The sequence below is a fragment of the Pipistrellus hanaki genome (genome assembly GCF_964339955.1).
Source record: "Pipistrellus hanaki genome assembly, chromosome: 12".
NCBI lineage: Eukaryota > Metazoa > Chordata > Mammalia > Chiroptera > Vespertilionidae > Pipistrellus > Pipistrellus hanaki.
The window spans coordinates 36,865,311-36,889,012 of NC_140514.1; the positions used below are offsets into that span (position 1 = coordinate 36,865,311).

At 43.9% G+C, this 23,702-nt stretch overlaps 1 protein-coding gene across 1 annotated transcript in view; it reads left to right on the top strand.

The window, feature by feature from the left end:
• ANTXR1 (ANTXR cell adhesion molecule 1) overlaps positions 1–23,702 on the top strand; it is a 208,677-nt gene that overhangs the window by 113,316 nt on the left and 71,659 nt on the right. Inside the window, exon 13 of the mRNA XM_084901202.1 lies at positions 17,040–17,135. Coding sequence (XP_084757328.1) covers positions 17,040–17,135 — 96 coding nt within the window. The remainder of the gene's footprint in view (positions 1–17,039; positions 17,136–23,702) is intronic.

The window sequence follows — 23,702 nt, forward strand, 5'->3', positions numbered from 1 at the left end:
CACTTCCCATGCCCACCTGTCCCTTTTTCGCACAGCCTGGAAGAGGAAGGGGAGACTGGAATGGAGGGGAACTAGGAGGCTGACCTTGCAGAGGATTTGAATGACAGAAGACAGAGTTTGGGTGATGGGAAGCCATTCAAAGAAAGCACAAAGCAAAATTTTAGGAAGATGAACCTGGCACTTGAATGTTCCAAGTATATTAACAAACTAGCATTGATTTGGATACCACTGATTTATAAATTTGGTCATTGAAGGGGAGTAGGCTCCAGTGTACTTTTACATTTTGGGGGCTGAAAGGAACTTTGCACCCAATGTGACCAACCCACAACCCTAGGGCTACAAGTGACTCATCAATGTTTCCTACTCAGCCCTCAAAAAAGGATGGCCTTTATTATTGCTGTAATTATAGGTGATATGTCCTTTGAAAGATGTAGCTTAGCAAAGCTCAGGGGAAAGACTTAGTTGAAGGAAAGCGGGAACAAGCATGAGCTTTGGGATCAGATCAATGTGGCTAAAATCCTGGTCTTTAAATAGTTGGCACAGGGCCTGGTACATAAGAAGTACTCAGTGTGAGTCTCCTCGCATGGATGGTGTGGGCTCTGTAAGACTCAGTTCAGTAATGTGTTCCCCAAAGAGACTCGGACTCTGGTTGAATTAACAGCAGTATGGTCTCTCAGTCTAAAGAAGTCACGGAACCTCTCATTTTGGAATATCCACTCAACTATTGTATTAAATAAAAGAACACATCAGAGAGAGCCGAGAGAAACAGAATAATTAAAAAATAATGCCAAATATGATAGATTATGTAGAATATGCTATAGAAGTGGGTGTTTAGCCTGGAGGCATGAAGACTTAGTGACCATTTTCAATATTTGAAAGGCTATCCTGAAACTTACACATCTGCTTTTACTGTATAGATCCAAGGAGTAGAATAGGCCAATAGACACAGCTTGTGGCTCAGATTTTAGTCTTTCTAAATGGTTCCTGGAGGAGGGAGCTCCCTGGTATGGTTATATTCAAGCACAGGCAAGTTGACAACTTGGCAGAATTATGTAAACACCGTTCATGCATCAGATAGGCAATTGAAGTAGAAAAGCTTTCAGACTCCTTCCTATGCTGAGGGTCTGTAATTCTAGAACAAAAAGTATGCTAGTGAAGGAGTAAAGAGTGTAACAAATGAGTTTGCCTTCGATATTTTGAAAATAAATATGAGAACCTTTTGTTGGTAACACTGGAGATGGATTCTCTTAGTAAGACTCAGATTGTCCAGCCTCCATCTAATAATACAAAGGAGATGATATTTCAGTCCAGATGGTGCTTAAAACTCCTTCTGAGAACAATTTGTTGTCGAGTAACCTCAAAGCACACCCTTCCGTTTACAAACAATTGTTATACTACTCACAAACCATTCTCGCCTATTTATTGGCTGATCTCAGTAGAGCCATCCAAATTCAAGGTCTTTTTACAATGTTCTAGTATTTTTTTATTATTATTATTTTAACAAGATGACCTGTGGGTTTTTTTGTACTGTCATTAGAAAAAAGCAAAAGACCACGGGAATATCAAAATGCAAAACTCAGCTCTCAGATGTTGTTTATGAACTGAAATATCAATAGTTTGCCAACATCTCTATTTTGATAACCCTTGTATGCATAAAAATATCTTTTCAAATATGTTTTGGAGGATTCGTGCTGATTTGTTTTTCTTGGATGTTGGAGCAATTGACTTTCAGTATTTTAATCTCTAAGTATTTTAAAGAATGTTTGCCCTAAGTTTGAAATTTCCTTGTTTTGAGAGTAAGTGAGAAGAAAAACAAAAACAATTTTTCTGAATCTATGCCTCAGAAAACGCTGTGATAAGCACATAGTGAGATTGTAATATTTATTTTTAGAAATAAAAGTTAAATCCAAACAATCCATAACCAAGATAAATGTAATGGACCAAACTCAGCAGTTAAAAAAACACAGACTAACAAATTCTGTTTTAAAAAACAGCAGCCACTATATGCTATTTACAATAAAATATACATTCAAAAATATAAAGACATAAAAAGGTTGAAAATATACTTTATGGTCAAACAAAACCATTATTGGTATAAAGAAGACCATTACACAATGTTAAAAGGAACAGTTAACCTAGAAGTTAGAATTCTAGTCTGCATTTAATGACATATCCTCAGCATATATGAAGCAAATATTGCCAAAACCGTGAAGAGAAATTGATGAATCTACCATTACAGGAGAAGATTTAAGTACAGTTTTCTCAGTAATTAATTGATCAAGCAGCCAAAAAATTAATAAAATATAAAATGTAATTGTATAATGTAATTGTACATGATCTAGTGGCCACACAATAAGGCTACAGCAAAATGTTCTAGGTAGGGTCCAGAATTTTTGTTTGAATTAAATTAGGGTTATGCAATTATAAAATTAATGAAAAAAATCCATTATTTCACCAATCTAAGGCACACTTTTTTCACATTTTAACCACTGAAATACATGTTTAATATAATCAATAATGTATCATAATTTAATTGACAGTGTTTGTTCCTAGTGGCTCATAATGGATGAACCACAATAGATGCATCTTAAATTCAGTGAAATCTTTCCCATCATTCTGTACTATATCAAAAGTAATGAAATTCATGCTGAACATCACATATCAGTCACTTTCTCTCCACTTCCCATCCCTATCCCTAGCCAATAGGCTTTTCTCCTTTGGATTGTGGGGGACAGGGCAGGAACTGATCACCAACCACCTTACAGTCACCTTTGTGAGATGGCCCGGAGTGCTATGCAGGGCTTACCATGTACAGCACATGTGTCAAACACAAGGCCCGCGGGCCAAATCCAGCCCGCCAGGCCTTGCAATGTGGCCCGCACCGCGCTGTCATCACTGCACTCCGCTGTCAGTTTATGACATTGTCAGTTTATGACTGTTCAGTAAACCATTCGGCCCGCGATTTAGGCTGGATTTTAGATTTTGGCCCCTTCTCTGATGGAGTTCGACACCCCTAATCTACAGGAAACCCGCATGTTGAGAGATTGCCTATTCCTTTTTAAGCACACTTTGAATGTTTATAAAAAGTAGCTATGCATTAGACCTTAAGTCAAAATCTCAACAAAACCAAAAAATTCATGCCATATGGACCAAAAAGATCCACTAAAAATTGATTGCAAATCAATATTGAAAATCTCATGTGTTTGGAAATTTCAAACACACATCTGAATCTTTTATAAGCCAAAGTAACATTATACTGGAAATTGGGAAATACTGAAAACTAGTCAGTTATGAAGATGCCACATAAAATTTGTGGAATGCGGCTAAAGTGGTCTGAGGGGGAAATTTGTAGCCTTAAATGTTTATTTTAGAAAAGAAGAAAAGTTAGCGAAACATGAATGACCTCAAGATGGTAGAGAAGAGCAACAGAGTAAACCCCTTCAGAAAAATAAGACAAAAGTAATTTCTTTAAAAAAAGACAGAATAGAAGAAGAAAAAAAAAGATAGGTAAAGAAAACTATTGGGTGGGGCAGGAGTGGAGAAATAGACATGTATCTAAAGGACTGTGTTTTCACTAGTCAGTTCTGGATGGGAGGAGGGACCAACTTATTGCTGTCTCAGGTTCGGGTGGCTGGAGTGAGATTATTAACCTAGGGAACCAGGAAAATGCCTGCAAATTGAGTTCATTCCCACCTACTCCTAGGTCTTTCCTGCTATGAAAACCTTTTCACTCAACATGGATGTCATGAAATATTATACAATGTTTACATCTTACTCTCTGCCGTTGTTATCATGAACTAAAATTTGGCAAAATACTATGAAATCCTCCATTTTTGAGGCTATTTGTTCTTAGAATGGCCTTCTGATCTGATCACTATGTGTTTTTTGTTTTGTTTTCTTTATTGATTAAGGTATTACATATGTGTCCTTATCCCCCCATTGCCCCACCACCCCATGGCCATTCATGCCTTCACCCTCCTGCTGTCTGTGTCCATTAGTTAGGCTTATATGCATGCATACAAGTCCTTTGGTTGATCTCTCCACTTTACCCCCACCCTCCCCTACCTTCCCTCCGAAGTTTGACAGTCTGATCAATGCTTCTCTGTCTCTGGATGTGTTTTTGTTCATCAGTTTATGTTGTTCATTATATTCCATAAATGAGTGAGATCATGTGATATTTATTTTTCTCTGACTGACTTATTTCACTTAGCATAATGCTCTCCAGTTCCATCCATGCTGTTGCAAATGGTAGGAGTTCCTTCCTTTTTACAGCAGCATAGTATTCCACTGTGTAGATGTACCACAGTTTTTTAATTCATGCTGTTCTCCACAGTGGCTGTACCAGTCTGCATTCCCACCAGTAGTGCACGAGAGTTCCTTTTTCTCCACATCCTCACCAGCATTTGTCATTTGTTGATTTGTTTATGATAGCCATTCTGACAGGTGTGAGATGGTACCTCATTGTCCTTTTGATTTGCCTGTCTCAGGTTATTAGTGACTTTGAGCATGTTTTCATATGTCTCTTGGCCTTCCTTATGTCCTCTTCCAAAAAGTACTTATTTAGGTCTGTTGCCCATTTTTTAATTAGGTTGTTTATCTTCCTTTTATTAAATTGTATGAGTTCCCTTTAAGTTTATGGTTCTGTTTCTCCTGGCCTCTTGCTTCTCAGTATCATACATGTGTCTTCCATTTGAGATGCACCCTTCCTTTCTCATTTGATAGTTTACACTTCTGGGAGCTCAGATATCAGATAGCAGTCAATCTTGTCTCAAGTTCTTATGCAGAGACAAGAATTCTTATTTTGTCCTATATAATAAAAGGCTAATATGCAACTAGACCAAACAGTGGAACAACCAGTCACTATGATGTGCGCTGACCACCAGCGGGCACGCATGGAACATGGCGGGTATTGGCAGCAAGTGGCAGAGCACAGAACATGATGGGCATCGGCTGCAGTGGGATGGTGGAGCAGGTGAGTGGGGGCGCCAGGCCAAGGCGGGGCTCCAGTCACTGTCATCAGGACGAGCCTCTGGTGGTTACTGAAAATTCTTTGCTCCAGAGCATCACAGTCCCACCCAGCGCTTACACCTGCTGCTGGCACCAGAGCCACCTCTCACACTCGCTGCTAGCCACGGCCCCACTCACACCTACTGCTGGCACCAAGCACTGGCCCAATCTCTGGTGCATGTGAGGCCAGTTCTGTTAGCACATGGGAGTCGGGCCAGCACCATCAGTGTGTGGGAGGGGCAGCAGCAGGAGCAGGGCTTCCGGCAGACAAGGGTCCGGGGGCTGTAGTAGGAGGGGCTGGGCAGGGGCGCAAAGAATGGGCTGAGACCCACCCCTGTGCCCACCACAGGTTCTCACAGCCCACAGTTCCTTTCAAGGTGCGTGAATTCTTGCACTGGGCCCCTAGTATATTTAGGTGCAGGGTGAGGTGGGGAAGCCTTCAGGGGAGATCAGGCCAGCAGCTGCAGCTCGAACCCGCTGATGGCGCCAAGTGATTGGGACTGGTGCAGGCACCTGCAGCAGGTGCGAGTGGGGCTGGCACTGGCCCTGATTGCTCCTGAGGTCTGGCGCTGTCAGTGGGTGCAAGCAGTGGCTTCAGCGCCAGCAGCAGGTGGGACCCTGGAGCATAGGAGCAAAGAATTTCCAGTAACCACCAGAGGCTCACCCCTATGATAGCAATCAGTACCCCACCTTGGTCTAGCACCCCTGCTCACTTGCTCCACCATCCCGCCACAGCCAGTGCCCACCAAGTTCCGCATATGACCCCTGGTGATCAGAGCACGTCATAGTGATCAGTTGTTCAGTTGTTCCACTGTTTGGTCTATTTGCATATTAACTTCTTATTATATAGGATAAATATATGCTCTGAGTACTCAAGTTTTAGTGAATGACCAAAGTGTCCATTTATGCCTACTCCTGGTTATTGGGACTGTTTCAAACAGCTGAATTTTTTTGGTTGAACATTCTGGATTAGTGAATTCCGTTGAAAGAGAAACAATTGTAGGAAGAAGTGCACAATTTAAAGAGATTGCAAAAAGTGGATGGGGAGGGGAGACTGAGAGACTGAGAGAGGGTGGGAGGTGGGGGAATGGGAAGACAGAAGAGATGAACAGTTTGGGAAACAGGACCATAAAGCAAAACCTGAGAGGATCTGCTTTTTGCCAACACTAAAATAGTTGCCATTTCTTTAAATGGTCAAAAATTGGCTAAATCAGTGGGTTAGGCTGTCACAGAATTGGAGGTGACAGCAGCCCACCTCAGACTATATTGTCTTAGTTGGCACTTTATAATCACATTGCACCAAATCACAGCCTGCCCCAGGGTCATTACATGCACCTTGTAATCAGGATATTATTTGGGATCGGCATGATTTGTATTGCTTGCACTCCCAAAAGAGGCCAACTTCCCTCTGCTCCCTATAGAATGACAGTCACATGAAAGTATATAAACATTTTTCCATTTGCAAAGCAACCAGCTTCTCACCTATTCATTAGAGCACCAAGGAAATTCAAAGATTAGTTATTTAATTTATATATACCCAAAAGAAGATTCTGTGTCACAAGCAATACATAGCTAGCACTCTTTGTCATTGCTGTGGTTGCTAAAACAGGCGTTAGGTTAGTCAGTGTTCGAAGCAGAGAGCTTAATGTTTTGTTCCTGTGTGCTTTTTTATTAAAAAGAACTTGCATAATTGACAACTAAAATATTTCTGGGTCTTGCCGAAGCCGGTTTGGCTCAGTGGTAGAGCATCAGTCTGCGGACTGAAAGGTCCCAGATTCGATTCCGGTCAAGGGCATGTACATTGGTTGCGGGCATATCCCCGGTGGGGGGTGTGCAGGAGGCAGCTAGTCGATGTTTCTCTCTCATCGACGTTTCTGGCTCTCTATCTTTCTCCTTTCTTCTCTGTAAAAAAATCAATAAAATATATTTTAAAAAAATATTTCTGGGTCTCTTTTACACATAATCAAGCATCAGAAAAACTGCTTCCTTTGTCAGCCAAGGAAATATGAAAGACAATTTTATTTTCCCTGCGTGGCTAAAATTCATGGTCTTCGCAGAGGTATCTATAAAGCTTGAGATTGTTTGTATATAAAAGGAACAAATGCAACCAAAATAAATATCTAACAAATGCTGCATGATAGAGTCCAACCCCGCCACCTCAGTTGACCCTGAATTGCTGGCCTTAAAGTTCGTGAATTTACTGAGCCCTAATAAATAAAAATATTTGCTGATGACCCAACATTTTCATTTTATATATCCTCACCCTAAATAAAATTATCTTCATTCCTACCTCTGTGCCTTTGATCACACTGTACTTTCCTTCTGGCACACCCTCTCATCTTCTCTCCACATCCCCACATCTCACCATGGCTTCAAGGCCAGCCAAGTGCTTCCTGGACCTGTCCCAGGATGCCTCACTGACCTTGGCAAGCCTCCTACACTCCCTGTGCTCTGAGCTCAAGCACTGTGGGTTATAGCAGCACTTAGAGTTTAACAACACAGTTCTGTGCTGCTTCTAAAGGAGCAGCACTGTGAGTCAGCCCTCACTTCCTAACAGGACTCTGATAACATCTTCCAGAATTGGAGGATGGCTTCTTCATCTTTCTGTGTCTCCTATTGCTAAGCATGTGTTAGAAACGCAATAGAAAATGATTTGTTGGTTTCCTGATACCCTATTATGCAGTTTCGAGATATTGTTTTAAGGAATAGTTCATCGTGTAATCACTGGTAAAATCTGTCTCCAAGAGGCACCACCCATAGGCATGAACCTTCCTGAGTTCATAATCTAAAGCAAGAGCCAACAGTATGCTGTAGGCATACTTGCTTACTGAAAACAAGTAATAACAATGCTGGCTAATATGAAAGGGATGATCAATAAGACCAATTGAGCATATACATTAAGTAAATAGCTACACTTCGGGGAAGTAGGCAAATCCCTGTATCTAATGGAACAAAAAATGAAAACAAGAAATTAGCCTTTCTCTTCTAGTATCAGTGTTTGAAATTACTAAATAACTTTTCTTGGTAATCCTATTTTAGCAACCTACTCACAGGAAATACTTTAAGGCATTGTGAGTATTAACGAGCTACATCTTGTCTGCATTATTTTCTAAAAACTGGTTTTGATTAACATCCCTATGCATTTTATGGAGAGAAAAGAAAGTACTGAGTGAATCCAAGACTTGCTTATGACCACTCTCGCCATTATGAACAACATGAAATGTCTCTAATAAGTCAGGGTGACAACAGGACCAAGATGATGATGGACAACCTTGATGTAGAGGACCTCAAAGCTGGCACTTGTAAAAATGTGGCATCAATCTTCCCCTTAATCACATACGAATGGTGGCTTATCTACGTCCTTCTGGTAATGAGATTTGTAGTGAACTAGAATTTATATCCAAGTTATTGCAACTCCTTCAAAATATTTACCTTGGAAGGTCATGCCCTTTCTCTAAAAACACTGTCACTATGACAACTATCTTCTGAACACCTGTTCTTGGAAATGGCATAACGTTGAAGGCACAGTATTTGAATATCCTCCTTAGGGCAATAGGAGAACATCCTCATCATTTGATTTCAAAACAACGTAGAAGTTGTAGGCATAAGGAATAATGAATGGTGGGTTATTGATCTGGGAAGCTCCTTGGTGAAAAACAAAGCATGGCTCAGAAGTTGCAAGATTTTCTTTTTGTGGCCTACAAAGTGGTTTCAAAAACAGTTCCACGGGAGGTGGTTCAGAATGCTTTGAGCAATGGCGACATCATTGGAGAGTCTCCAGCATCCAAAGCCACTGGTTTGGAATTGGATTCATGTGGATGCGGGAGTTCTGCCATGCGCACTACATGGACAGCCTCACTGCTTTAGCCATGCTTTTCAAACAGAGTTCCACAAGGGCATAGGTAATTCTCACCTCATAGTTTTTCTGTGCTGCTTACTTTATGGATTAAGGAATCCAATATCTATCAGTTTCATTCCCATTTCTCACCCAGATTACCTCTCAGGTGGCAAGAATGAATCATAATGTTTGGTTATGCTTCACTCTCATTAATGTTTGATCAACTTTAAAGAGGGATATAAGTTTAGCATTGGAAAATCCACTTTCTTTGACACTGTGATGGCAACCTGAGGGCCTGTGGTTTCCCAAATATGTAACCTGGTATCACCCATCAACACCACAGCTCCAGTCAGAATCAGCATGATGTTCACAAGAATCTAAGTCATTTACATAGGCCAAGCCTTGGCACATCACAAGGATCATGGCTTGGGCAGGGGAGAATGGAAAGGGAAGTCACATTTATTGAAGGGTGGCCATGTTCCAGGACCTTTACACATAGAAGTAAATAGCAAATTAATCCTGGAAATAGAAATATCTCAATTTCATATATGTAGAAAAAAGGAAGGTTAAGAGAAGTTGGGTAACTTACCCAAAGTCTACTAATTAATAAGTGGGAAATTACAGATTTAGATAATCTTTTCCTGACTCTAAAGCCCAAGCTCTTTATAGTGAGGGTGGTGAGCTGTGTCTAGTGATGGGGCCATGGAGGGGGAAGTGAGCAGCCTCAGGCAACATTGGCTCCAGTGCCATTTCTGCATGCTCTTCCCCACCACCACCATCACTAGCTATAGCAGGTGATATCTTGCTAAATTCTCATTTCCCTCAATTTAATAAATAAGTTGAGTGACTATTGAATCCTATATTGAGAATACATGTCAAAGTTACAAAGATGAGTAAAATCCTCTAGGGGAATATGTCAGTGAGACAGACAAGCACATATAATATATAGCGTCCAAATGGTGGAACGACTGGTCACTATGACGTGCACTGATCACCAGGAGGGACATGCTCAAAGCAGGAACTGCCCCTGCAGGAACTGGTGGTCAGTGCACTACTATAAGAGGAGAACCACTCAGCCAGAAACTGGGCTCATGGCTGGTGAGTGTAGCAGAGGTGGCGGGGAGCGGGCCTAAACCGGCAGTTGGACATCCCCTAAGGACTCCCGAACTGAAAGAGGGCGTAAGCTGGGCTGAGAGACTCCCTTAGTGCATGAATTGTGTGCACTTGGCCCCTAGTTTCTATAATATACAATAGGAGCTAAGATAGAGACATAATAAAAAATGGGAGCACAGACTCAGAGTTGAGTGGTGGTATTTACTTGTCTGTGTTCCCGACTCAATTATAAGATCTGTGACTGGAGAGACCATGTCCATCTTTAATGTTAGTGCTGTAGAAGACCTAGATCATAATAGGTTTTCAATAAATATGTAAGGTATGAATGAGTCAGGTGGTGCCTGATCCAAGACTTGAATGATGAGAAACAGTTAATCAAGCAATAAAAAGAAGAAAGGGTGTTTCGGGGAGAAGAACATGAGAACAGCAAAGTGTATACATGGAAGTATATATAGTTTGGTTTAGTCAAAGCACAAAGTATAAGGAAGGAAATGGTGGGAGAGGAGGTTGGAGAAATAAGAGAGGTTTGGTTGTGAAGGACCTTGAGTGGCCTAAGGACTCTTGTACCTAGAGGTCCATAAATGGATTCTGGGAATTTGATGAAATTGTTATTGAAGTTTGTAAGCTTGTGTGTAAGTATAAATGTGTACTCTCTGAGGGAGGAGTATATCACTTTAATCAAATTCTCAAATGTGAAGAACTCATACAGACAATGAAGAACAGTTAAAGAGTTCCAATGAAAAACTGTTAAAGAGAGCTGTCAGAATAACATTCTAGATAAATAACTGTAGATTTACAGAGGATGGAAGTCAGGGCAGCAGCAAGAATGTTGGTGGAGAAACCAGTGAAGAGATAACTGCAAGTATTCAGGGAAGAAATCTTAGGGTTCAACACATAATCAATGGTGTTGGAGATGGAGCAGACATGGGTGAATTCAAGAATGAGGGGTTTGGGGGTTGGAGGGTGGAAAGAGATTAACTAAAGAACTTACATACATACTAGAAGCCCACATGCACCAGTGGGGTCCCTCAGCCTGTCCTGCATCCTCTCAAAATCTGGGACTTCTCAGGGGATGTTGGAGAGCCAGTTTCAGCCCGATCCCCACAGGCCAGGCCAAGTGCACAAATCCCCACAAGTGCACAAATCCATGCACCAGGCCTCTAGTATGTATGTAAGTTCCTTAGTTAATCTCTTCCTGCCCTCCCCCCTTCCCTCTGAGATTCATCAGTCTGTTCCATGTTTCCATGCCTGTGGTTTCCGCTCCTGCATTGAGTGTCTACCCCCTGGTGGTCAGTACACAACATAGCTACCAGCCGGTCAGCTAGTTGGCCAGTCACTTATGCATAACTCATGGACACATTTGAGGTAGCAATAGGACTTACCAGATAGTCGAATGACCCTAACTCTGAACCTGAAGCATGAGAGATCAAGTCTAAATATAAAGATTTAAATCATCAATATCTAGATGAGAGTTTAAACTATGAAAGGAAATGAAAACCCATGAAAAGTTTTAGAAAGAAAAGGCAGCATGGACCAAGACTGTGTCCATGACTTGTACAGCACCATAAATATACTAAATGTCATTGAATTGTACACTTAAAAGTACAATAGTTAGAAAGGCAAATTATATGCATTTCTTACACTTTTTAATGTGTAAGAAAGTAGATAAACACTTCAGGCAAAGTAAATGGTATATAGTTGTGTGTTGTTCTTTTAATGGATCCATGGGGCATGCCAACATTTGAGGAACTATATACAAAGAGAACCCCACGGGGAAGGTGGACAAGGAATAATCAGAGAGATGGGAGGAAGGGGGCTTAAGAGAATGCTGTTACAGATGCCAGGGGAATAGAATTCCAATAAAATGCAGGATGGGGTGTGCAGAGAAGTTAGAATCACGAAGGTTGTTTCCAGAAATAACAGTCAGAATATATGAGCTCTGGGAGAGAGAGAGAGAATTCTGGTCTCTGGCCTTGCCCATCCAGAACTTCTCAGCAGCAGTCAAATGACTTAAATTTCATTTTTCAAAATAAAACTTGCCATGCTCTGCCAGTTTTGTCTGGGCAGGAAGCAGAGCTCAGACCAGCTGCTGAGGATGGTTCTAAATTCCACTTCAGAGCCCTGGAATGTGATGCCTCCGGAGTGCCAGCCTCTGCCCTGGGAGGGAGGGAAGCAGCCTGAAGCAGAGGGAGGCACAGTGGGGCCCTCCAACCTCCCTCCTCCCGGGCTGACACTCCTCTGACTGCTCACAGGGTCTCCCATCTGAGCAGGACAAGTCAGGACTTTCCTCATTCCTCATCTCTGCATATTTTCCTCTCACCAAGACGGCTTCTTTGGTATTTGGACAAAGCAGGTTGCTATGAAATCCCAATGTCACAGGAGCTGCCTCTGGCCTAAAGGGTCTCTCCCTGAGGACTTCAAAGACAACCTCATCCAATACCAGAGAGAGGGGGACAGGGACAGGCACAGGAGGGAGGAAGAGGGACCACTGAGCAGCGTCTCCCCATAGCAAATCCGCTTGGGTCATGCTGGGGTCCATGAACCATCATCATTTACCAGCTGAATCCAGGAAAGCAGTATTGCCAGCTTTATGAAGCTCTAATGGATCATCAGCTAATCTCCTGTCATAATTTTGGCAGTGTGTCTAATATTCCTTCAATGTGGCAGGATAAGCCTGCTAACTCATTCTTTCACGTTAAGTGTTTAAAAGATAGTCTAATATCTTTTAAAAAGTGGAAAAACTCTGAGTATCTTCAGTAATTCAGAGTTAATACTCAGAATCTGCCGAGCGGAGCCCAGAACTACGACAAACCCACCACCAACAGTGAGGGTTCTAGTAACACCTTTGCTAATAATTTGTGTATCCTCTGTTGTCAAAGGGTAATTGTTACAATTACCAGGACCCATCCCGTTGTAAGTTAAACTAAGAGATATTGGGGCTCACTGTAGTGGGGGGCAATAAAGCATGCGACAAACAGAAGATGTAAGTAGATGTAAGCCACAATATTGATTTATTATTGTGGGCTGGAGACTATGCTGAGTGTGGCAGCAAGGGGGCTGGAAACTGAAGCCCAGAATTAAATAGATTTCCCAGCCCTGTCGTGGGCATGGGGCCTGTCTGGGGAAAACTTACAACCAGGGGCACTGCCCCAGGAGAATGGTGAAGCTTAGCTTCGGGGATCCCCATTTGAAAGGGTTCCTTCTAGCCTCCTCTTAGTATTTTACTTTTGTATTTTTATGTTCTCTTTCTTCAAAAGGCCCCCCCAAATTGTATAAGCATCCAGTCTCCCCAAAATCTGCCTGCATGGGACAGAAGAGGACAGTGCTGCTCCTCGGGGCAGCATGCTTGGCAGACTTCAGCCTTATTCACAGAATGAGTAGAGGGGAAGAGAAAGTCCTGGGGATACATGGTGTGCCCCGACATGGAAGGACACGTGGGAGTGGGGAAGAGAGTCCCCCAGGCTGGACGGCAGACCCTTCGTTGGCTCTGTGATGGCCCGGTGCCTGGCGAAGGCAGAGTCTTCCTCCAGACTTTGAGATGGAGGATTTCACAAAGTTGCTTTCAGCTGGCCTTCCCCCAATCTCCCTCTAATTCCTCTCCACTGCATGCTCCTCCCTTGGCCATGGCAGCCCACAACCCAGCCCGAAAGCAGCAGCCGTGCCGGGTGCTCTGGTGTCCGGTGGCCGCTGTCTCTGTCCTGCCCCGGGCAGGCCCAGGCAGCTCTCTCCCGCCAAGAAATCCAAAATGACCTACAAACCTCCCAAGTCAGAGATGCTTTCATTATTCAAGCTTCCAAATCCCAACCCTGACACACAGTGCCTCTTTTCTTAGAAGACATGTCCTTGTTTGGTGAGCTGGGGACAGAGGCTTTGGAGAAAGCCAGGATGCAGAGATTTGGCCTTTCAAGCCAGACAGCCTTGATGGAAGGCCATCCTAACAACACAAACGCCCCGTAAGGAGCAGCGCCCGGGAGCCCTGCCCTCATACTCAGTGTTACACGTCTGCGTGCCCACAGCAGGCCTCTGTGACAGCGTCTTCCCGGCAGCGTTTGCCAGGGGGAAAGGCATAAAACGGTGATCCCGCCCCCACGGGAAGGTGCTCCACCTGAGGCAGCTTGTGGACCACATGCTTCCTGTTGGCTCCAGTCACACACCCCAGAGACCCCACCTCTTGCCAAAATGATTTTTTAAATTAAAGGGCTCTGCTGGGGTTTTTTTTAACTTTATTTTTACTTTTTTATTTATTTTATGTTTTAAATAAATTTTTTATTGTTTATAGTATTACATATATCTTCCCTTCCCCCCCACCCCTATCCTCCCAGCCCCTGCCCACTCCCCTGTGTTTTCACTACTCTATTGCCCCTGTCTATGGTGCTTTTACTTTTTTTAATGAAATAAGAATTTAACTTGTGCTGATATTTGGGCTGTTGGGGAGATAACAATGGTAGGAATCAGTCTTGGGCTATTCGTCTGCAGCTTCTTTCTCCCTCAGAAATCTTTTTCGAAGGCTCTGGTGAAGGGCATGCGGGCCTGCCCAGCCCTGCAGTGTCAGGCTGAGAGTTTGCTGAGCAAGTCGGCTTCTGTTCTCGCTCTGTGTCCTAAAATCAGGCGGGTGCAGGTCCCAGCCTCAGTGGGGGAGGGGTCCGTTTCCAGAGCCTGGAGTGGGGAGGGGTCCGTTTGCAGGCCTGTGGGCAGGCTCAGGAAGGACAGGCGTGCGAGCAGAATGCCAGTGAGCTCTAGGAGCCACCTCGTCTCTGCCCGCTAGTCACCTGAGACAAGGACTAAGCAACTCCATGAGGGACCACTGACCTCCATGGCTCCACTCAGCCTGTGGTGACCACGTGACCCTGGGGTCTCTCCAGTCCTGGCCCACCTTTTCCCTGGGAAAGGGGGACATCAGAGGCCAAGCGACCCACGGGTCCTGAGTCTGGCTGAGAGCAGACGGGAGCTCATAACCTTCCTGGCCTCTGACCCAAAAGCAGCTTTTGGGACCGGGGGGCAGGGAGCTCAGGTTGTGCCATCCAGAGGAAGGTCTTTAACTAACAACAAGCTTGGAAAACTCGTGTGATTGTGTCCTCCCTGAGAGCACTGCTGTCTGCGTGGCTCATGCATAAACGCTGAGGGTCCAGGAGCGTCCTCACTACCAAGGCATGTCCAATCCTGGCCCCTGCACTCTCTCCCCACCCACTGCCCAGCCCTGCACCTGCCCCTGCACCTGTAAGGCTGCAGCTCCCTCTGGCATTCCCAGGTCTTGGCTCAGGGCTGGGTGTTCAGTTCCCTGGCCTTTGGGTCAAAGACATTCCAGGGAGTAAGAGCTGCCTTTCAACAGCTTCCAGTCGCCCGCGCTGAGCACTCAGAGTGGGAGTGAGCCGTGCTTCGGCTCCACCATTACCGGCTGTGTTACCCTGCACAGGCCACCCCCTCCTCCGTCAGCGGGCCGAGGGGCGGCTTTGAGAACTTGACTGTGCTGTGACTGGTCTCCCCTGAAGAGCATGCACCAAAAATCATGGGGGTCATTTCAGGAGGCCCACAGCCTCCTGTCCGTTTGAGCCCATTTGGATACCACATTGGTCCACTGACCCTGAGTAAGAGCCCGAGAGGAACCCTACATGCAGATTTTTAAAGTAATTTATTTCAATGGTTTATTTCCCCATGATATTTTTTTTTAAAGAAAGGATGGGGTTTTTTTAAAAAAAAAAAAAAAAAAGAAGGAAAATACCATAAAAACATTACCAGCAAAACTATTAATATTTTAGTAAATATTCTTCAATCTTGCTTTCTCATCTAAAAATTCATTAATTATATCAGGAATGTTTCTCATGTCATTTAAATACTATCTGAAAGCAAAATGTGTGCATGGTAATTGACTGCACGGTAATTCTATAGTGCATAATTAGCCATTCCCTAATTGTTAAACATTTAGGTTTCCCCTTTACTATTATCTGCGCAGACATTCCTGATTGTTTTCTTGGACTAATTGTGGAATTGCCAGCTTTGCTTAGAAGGAGTACCTATAACCATTAATACCTTTCTAAGGGTAAGCCCCTTGCCACCTCCCCTCCCGAAAGTTGCACCCATTTCCACTCCCAGTAGCCAGGAGGGAGGCAGAGTGGAGGAGACTTACATCTGCTTCTTGAGCCAGCAACCCCAGAACCCCAACACTGAGTAGGATCTCTGTTTACTAAAAGTTAACAACTACCTCAGGCCACAACAATCATGTCTCTTTTCAGGGCCGGCCTAGGCACGTTTTGAAGTGGATGGAATTCGCCTTGGGTGCCTGCCTCACACTCTGGCCCTCAGCCCTCACATAACCTTGGCAGCGTTGACTCAGCCACCACACCCTCCCCTCCCAGGTTCAGCAGCAGCTGTTCCACCCTCCGCTCCCTGCAAGCCCTCTGCCCTGTATTGCTTTCTATCAGCAGCCCCGGATTTATATATATATATATATATATATATATATATATATATATATATATATATATATATATATAATTGATTTTTTACAGAGAGGAAGGGAGAGAGATAGAGAGTTAGAAACATCGATGAGAAATACTGATCACCTGCCTCCTGCACGCCCCCCACTGGGGATGTGCCCACAACCAAGGTATATGCCCTTGATCGGAATCGAACCCAGGACCCCTCAGTCTGCAGGGCGACACTCTATCCACTGAGCCAAACAGATTTTGGCAAGCCCCGGATTTTCCCTTCACAGCCTCGGGAAGACCCAGGGTGTGGGAGGCTGTCACTGGGCAGAGAGTGAGGGCCCAAGTGATGGTCAGTGGTAGGCCACCACAATGCCAGGTGCTTGGGCCGCCGCCTGCTCTGTCTCTTGCAGGGTTGGTCCTTCAGTATGTTACTCAAAGAGAAGAGCAGGACTAATATTTTTCTCATGAGAATTGGCTGCATAGAGTGAGTGGTTGCCCAGAATGATGGGCAGTTTCAACAATTTGCTTGATAAAGCGTGCTGCATATTGGTGATGGGAGGGGGAGAGCACAGGTGTTGCTTTGCCACACTCTAGCTCAGATGCTTGTTGCACACATGGCCTGCCCATGACTGACCACCTTTCTCTTGGCCCCGCAGTCCGATGGCTCCATCCTGGCGATCGCCCTGCTGATCCTGTTCCTGCTCTTGGCCCTGGCTCTCCTCTGGTGGTTCTGGCCCCTCTGCTGTACCGTGGTAAGTGCCCAACGCTCCTCCTTCTTCCTTGGGCCTCGGGCCACTCAAAGCAAAGGGTGACACAAAGTTAACAGGACCATGAGTAGGACAGGGTGACAAGACCCTGCAAATATTGAGGACAAGTCTTGCATGGCTTATACAATTAAAAAAAAAAAAAAAAAAAACCGGATAAAGAAATAGTGTTGTTCCATGGAATCAGAAATCACGAGGAGTCCATATGGGTTGAGGAAGTGGGAAATCCAATGGACACATCCTTTAGGTAGGTAGCTGAGGTAGCCGCTCTGGCTCCCAGCATAGGAAGAATCCACAGAAAACTGTAAATGATGAGTGGTATTTGACATGTCATAAATATATGTGCATGTGTATGCATAGTCCAAACACATACACACACATACACACACACACTTGTTGAGTTGCTCTCGCTGATACTCTCCTCTTAGCAACCAGTCAGCCGTCTGAAAGAACGCCTCAGGCTCTTTATTTTTAACAATAAAGAGTGGCGCCTACCTTTATTTCTTTCCTTGTAGCTAATACTTACAGAACACACCTACTGTATGCCCTGCACTGGTCTAAGCACTTTGTCTGCAAGGTCAGTAAGAACCTGCCTCCGCATCTGGAGCCACCGCATAGCTCTGACCAGAGTCTCCCTGAATAGCTTAGGGCCTGGAAGAAGCCGCCTTCATCTGCCACGCCCAAATGATATTGCCTCATTATCCATTTCTATTCCTTGGCCCCTAGACTGGAAAAAGCCCAAACAAAGTAATAGCCAAAAGAAAAGAAAAAAAGTTGGGCTCGAAGAGAGTGCTGCCCAGCTGCCATTGGCACCTTCCATTTCCTATGTCTTAGTTCTTCCCAGGAAGGTCCTGTGGGGGCATCCATGGGGAGAATTTCTAGCCAAGAGCTTGTCACATGTTATCTCTGAAACACCAGCACTCAGCACACAGTGCAGGGGTCTCACATCTGTCTGGAGAACTGAGCTGAACCAAGACCATAACCTCGGAGTGCTAGATGTGAAGAGAAGGGGAGGACCTTGGAGTGACAATCCAAAGAAGGGGAATGAAGGAGATTAGACACTCTGCCAAAAGGTGCATCCTTGTGGCAGGAACTTGTGGAAGGAGAGAGGCTCTTGCATCAACAGAAGCCCCTGGTGTTGAGGGAAAGAGACGACGTACAGCAGACAAGAGCGGGTGTGTGCAGGGTGGGGTTCAGGACCTGTGGGAGTCTGGGGTCAACTAATGGAATCCAGATGGGCCTGATCTCACCAGCATGTTAAACTGGTTCCTACCATAGTAGCCCCAAGAGTTAGGTGTTGTTTTAATACCTGTGGCTGCACAGCCATTTTAGTTGGGGGGATGAGGGTAGGGGGAAATCATGAGTGGGCCAGAGTACTTTCTATAGTGATTCAAAAATTTTTTTTAAAGGGACATTTTCAGGTCTGGAATTGGGGAGGGAGAACTTGGCAATGAGCTCTTAAAAAAGCAGGTAGCCAGGGTTCCTGATGCTGGCAACAGGCAGTGAAACCAGGTCTTCTGTTGTAGTAGGCATCACTCTTGTTCACCTTGTCCCTTTGATGATTAAAAAGTTACCTCTGGGCAAGGAACAGTAAAGCAACCAAGCAAGGTTTCACCACTTAACTAGTGACAAGTTACTTGGCCTCTCTGTGCCCCAGTTTCCTCATTTGTATAGTAAGGACAATAAGAACACCAACCTTACAGGTAGATGATATATATATCAGAGGCCCAATGCACAAAATTCGTGCAAGAGTAGGCCTTTGAGAGATGCAAATCAAAACAACAATGCGGTACCATCTCACACCTGTCAGAACGGCCAACATCAACAAATCAACAAACGACAAGTGTTGGCGAGGTTGCGGAGAAAAAGGAACCCTCGTGCACTGCTGGTGGGAATGCAGACTGGTGCAACCACTGTGGAGAACAGTGTGGAGTTTCCTCAAAAAACTGAAAATGGAACTCCCATTTGACCCAGTAATCCCACTCCTAGGAATATATCCCAAGAAACTAGAAACACCAATCAGAAAGGATATATGCACCCCTATGTTCATAGCAGCACAATCTACAATAGCTAGAATCTGGAAACAGCCTAGGTGCCCGTCAGCAGAGGATTAGATAAAAAAAACTATGGTACATCTACACAATGGAATACTATGCTGCCATAAAAAAGAAGGAATTCTCATCATTTGCAGCAACCTGGATAGAATTGGAGAATATCATGCTGAGTGAAATAAGCCAGTCAATGAAAGAGAAATACCACATGACCTCACTCATTTATGAATATTAAAGAACATTATAAACTAATGAACCAAAAGACAGATATAAAGACAGTAAAGCAACAAGCAGACTGTCAAATTACAGCGGGGAGGGGAGGGAGATCTGAGGTAGATAAGAGATCAACTGAAGGACTTGTATACATACATATAAGTACAACCAATGGACATGAAACTCTGGGGAGGGAGGGTATGTATGGGGGGGGGGGCAATGTTAAAATATGTACACAGATAATAATTTAATTTTAAAAATTAAAAAAAAAAAAGAGTAGGCCTTTACAGCCTCAGCTGCCTTGGCCACCCTCACAGCCCTGGCTTCATCCAGAAGGTCATCCAGAAGGTCATTCGGATGGTCATTCTGCTGTTCAGCCATTTGGTCAATTTTCATATTACACTTTTATTATTATAGATATACACAAATATATTTAGTGTGTGTGTATGTGTATGTATGTATTACTTAGAAATAGCACCTTACACATACAGTAGTTAAGTGCTGTGTACTACCATTAATACTTAAAAATATTTACTATAATAGGAATATTTTACTGTATTATATGTCATTCAATTTAAATTAGTGGGAAATCTTTTTTCCAGTTTTCTTGAGATATAATTGACATATAACATTGTATAAGGTGTACAATGTAACATAATGATATATGTTATATTGCAAAATGATCACCACAGTAAGTTTAATTAACACCCATCACGTCAGTTACAAATTTACTCCCTTGTGATGAAAACTTTTAAGATCTACTCTCAGCAACTGCCAAATAAACAATGCAGTATATTAACTAAAGCCATCAGGTTGTGCATTACATCCCAGAACTTACTCATAATAGAAGTTTGTATCTTTTGATCACCTTCACCCAGTACCCACACCTTCCATCCTCCTGCCTCGGGCAACCACAAACCTGGTCTCTGTTCCTATGACTTCATTCTTCTTCTTTTTTTTTTTTTTTTTTTTTTTTTTTTAGATTCACATAGAAGTGAGATCATACAGTATTTGTACAGTATTTGTCTTTCTCTGCCTGACTTACTTTATTTAACATAATGCCCTCGGGGTCTATCCATGTCAAAAATGGCTGGATAATTTTTTGTTTGGTTTGTTTTTTATGGGTAAGTAGTATGATTATATATATATATATATATATATATATATATATATGCAATATAAATAATAGTAGTGTTTCATTGTTAATATATAATGTTATATATAAATCACATCTCCTTTATCCAGTCATCTGTCCAACACTTAGGTTGTTTTCCTGTCTTGGGTAATGCTGCAATTATCTCTTTAGGATAGTGATTTTATTTCTTTTGGATAAAAACCCAGAAGTGGAAATGCTGGGTCATATGGTAGTTCTATTTTTTATTTTTTGAGGAACCTCCTTACTGTTTTCCACAGTGGCTGCACCAAATTATATTTTCACCAACAGTGCACCAGGGTTCCCTTTCCTCCACATCCTCACCAGCACTCGTTACCTCTTGTCTTTGCAATGAGGTGATATCTCATTATGGTTTTTATTTGCATGGAAATGTCTCTAAATTAATGTCTTTTATTATTGGAAGCAGCGTCATCAAGGCCATATTATTTTGCAATATTCAAAATATTTTTCAATGAATGTATCTGGTTAAGACCCTGTTGCTTTGGAAGGCAGCCAGAATGTCTTCATGTCTGATTTTGTAAATCCTGAAAGATTTCTTTCCAAGGAAAGATCCTGGAGATTAATTTTCCTACTTATGATGCCTATAAAAACTGTCTTCGCCCTTACTTCAGATGCTTGATGTGACCCCAAACCAAATTTATCACTTGCTTCCTTGATGAGTAATGATGCTCTGAAGGGGACAGGATACAGCTGGGTGTTTTCTAGAGAGAGTATGCAGGGAGGAGGCCAAATATGGCTCCCACCCTCACCCACTCCTCACCACAATGTTGGGACTAGTGAAAGGTGTCCTTGTAAATATGGCCTGAAACCTTCCTCTGTCACCCTCCCCATCCTGCCCCAAGAGTGAGAAATGCCCATGACCTGGCACCATAACTGCCTCTCAAGGATGGGAACGAGCCAGAGAGTAGAAGAGGCCTACATAATGTGGAGTACAGGAGGTTTGTCTCCGCTGAGCCCCTTCCTTCGATTTCTGCAAAATTCTCTCTGGGAGTCAAATTATTCAACAACTCCAGTTGCAAGGCCCCAAACTCCAATCCCACCTGAGCCAAATATTACCCTTTTCATAGCTGTTTGATGGAACATGAAGGCCAGGGTTGTCCAAGAAGCCCCAGCGGGTGGCCGGGGTAGAAGGGCAGGTACTCAGGTCCCTGTTTACTAAGCATAAAGATATTTTACATGTAATGACCAGACCAGGCATGGTGGTTACTGGCAGGCCTGCCCTCTGCCTCAGCATCCTCTGGCTTCCTCTGGCTCTGTGTGGAAGAAGAAATCTGATGGGTGAGAGCAACTGCTGCTATCCATTGCCTTTCCTAAAGGACCCCACTCCCACCTAGGTTCTTATCTTCTGACAAGAGAGAGAGAGAGAGAGAGAGAGAGAGAGAGAGAGAGAGAGAGAGAGAGAGAGAGAGAGAGAGAGAGAGAAAATGGCCAGATTCTGGTTCAAAACCTTTGGTGATTTCCACCTTGGCCCTTGGTGTCCTTGGGTAAACCTTTGGCTTCTAAGATTCCAGCACTTATTCATTGGCACAAAAGCACCCACAGTGAAAAGGAAAGAGGCACTGCACTATGCCCCCTGGGCTTATTTGCATTTTCAAAAAAGGAATTCAATGGGTTCAATATTTTGTCTAAACAATCAATGAAGCCCTGCCTCAGTTTCACCAGGGGCCTGGCCAGACCCTCTAAGCCATGCCATGGCCATTCCATCTACTCATAAGTTTGGTCCAATACGACTGAAATCTCTAAATTGAACTTTAAAAGAAGGAAAACTAGGAAATCTGAATGAGAAGAGGACCCTGAAAAAGGAGTTGTAATGTATTAGGAGAGTAAATGTACGAATGGCTTGAATGTATATATAGAGAAAAAGACAACAATAAATCAGTGATGTTAGAGGACTAACCTGTTCCAGAAAATTCAGGCAGCCCTGAGGGTGTAGACAGCCAAGAGGCAGTGCCTGCTGTGAGCCTGCAGCCCAGCTAGGCCGGTAGCTGCTTGTGGACAACAAAGACCATCACATCTGCCTAAATTTCAGCAGGTAGCAAGACACTGATAGAGTCTGATGGACACTGGGGACTGGCTCCTCCAAATCAGACATCTGGGGGATGGAATAAATGCCTCCTGCATGGTCTTTCAATCTACTGAATGCTCTCATGAATACCCTCAACTCCCTAACTCCCACCTCACTTGCCCTGCTCACCCCTACACCTCGGACTAGCAATGGTGTGTAGTCTCCTCTTCGCTCCCAGGATGCTGATCACGTCTGGAGAGAACTGCCAGCCCAGCATGCTGATGGGGCCACTGCACACTCAGGAGGCTTTCAGCATGCTTAGCCCATTTTATCTCATCTTCCTGGAGCCTCATATTTCATCCTCACACCACCTCTCCCAAGTGCTTGCCACTGTCCCAGAGATCCCCGTCCTCCCTCTGGCTCTTCTGTTCTTCGTAGACAATTGCTCCTCTGTCTCAGTGAAAAAGCAGAAGCTGTCCTGTGAGAAACCCTTCCACTTCAGGTAACACGTTCGTGAATGGCCTCCTCCAACACCCTCTCTCAGAAGCAGTTGTCCCTTCTCCCTGTTTCCACTGTGTTCTTCATTTTGTGTCCCCTCTCACTTCATCCCTGCCTCCGGTATCGTTCCTTGCCACAGTCTTCCCCCCCTCTGCCTACAAAAGTATGCCAGCCTCCTCCACCCTTCAAAATGGCTCAGACTTGCTTTCCCCTTCAAGCTACTCGCTTCTTTCTCCCTTCCTTTCGTCTGCAAACTTCTTTGCAGACACTCCGCAATTCCTCCCGTTCCCTTCAGCCCGCTGCGGCCTGGCCTCCAACCCCATGATTTCTCCAGTCCATTTCTGGCAAGGGAATTCCCTGGGCAGTGGTCTCTGCTCATTCCTCATTCTATAACAGCTGTAGGCACTGCTGACTGCTCTCTCCCCCAACGCTCCTAGACTATATACTTAAAAATGATGGAGATGATAAATTTTGTTATGTGTTTTTTCCACAAGTAAAAGGGAGGGGAGATCTTGCAGTCAAGTTGCAATTCTCTGCAATCCCACTAATAAATCACACTAACTCAAATCAAATCATCATATTCCTGTTCAAATAATGGCAACTATTTTTATTCG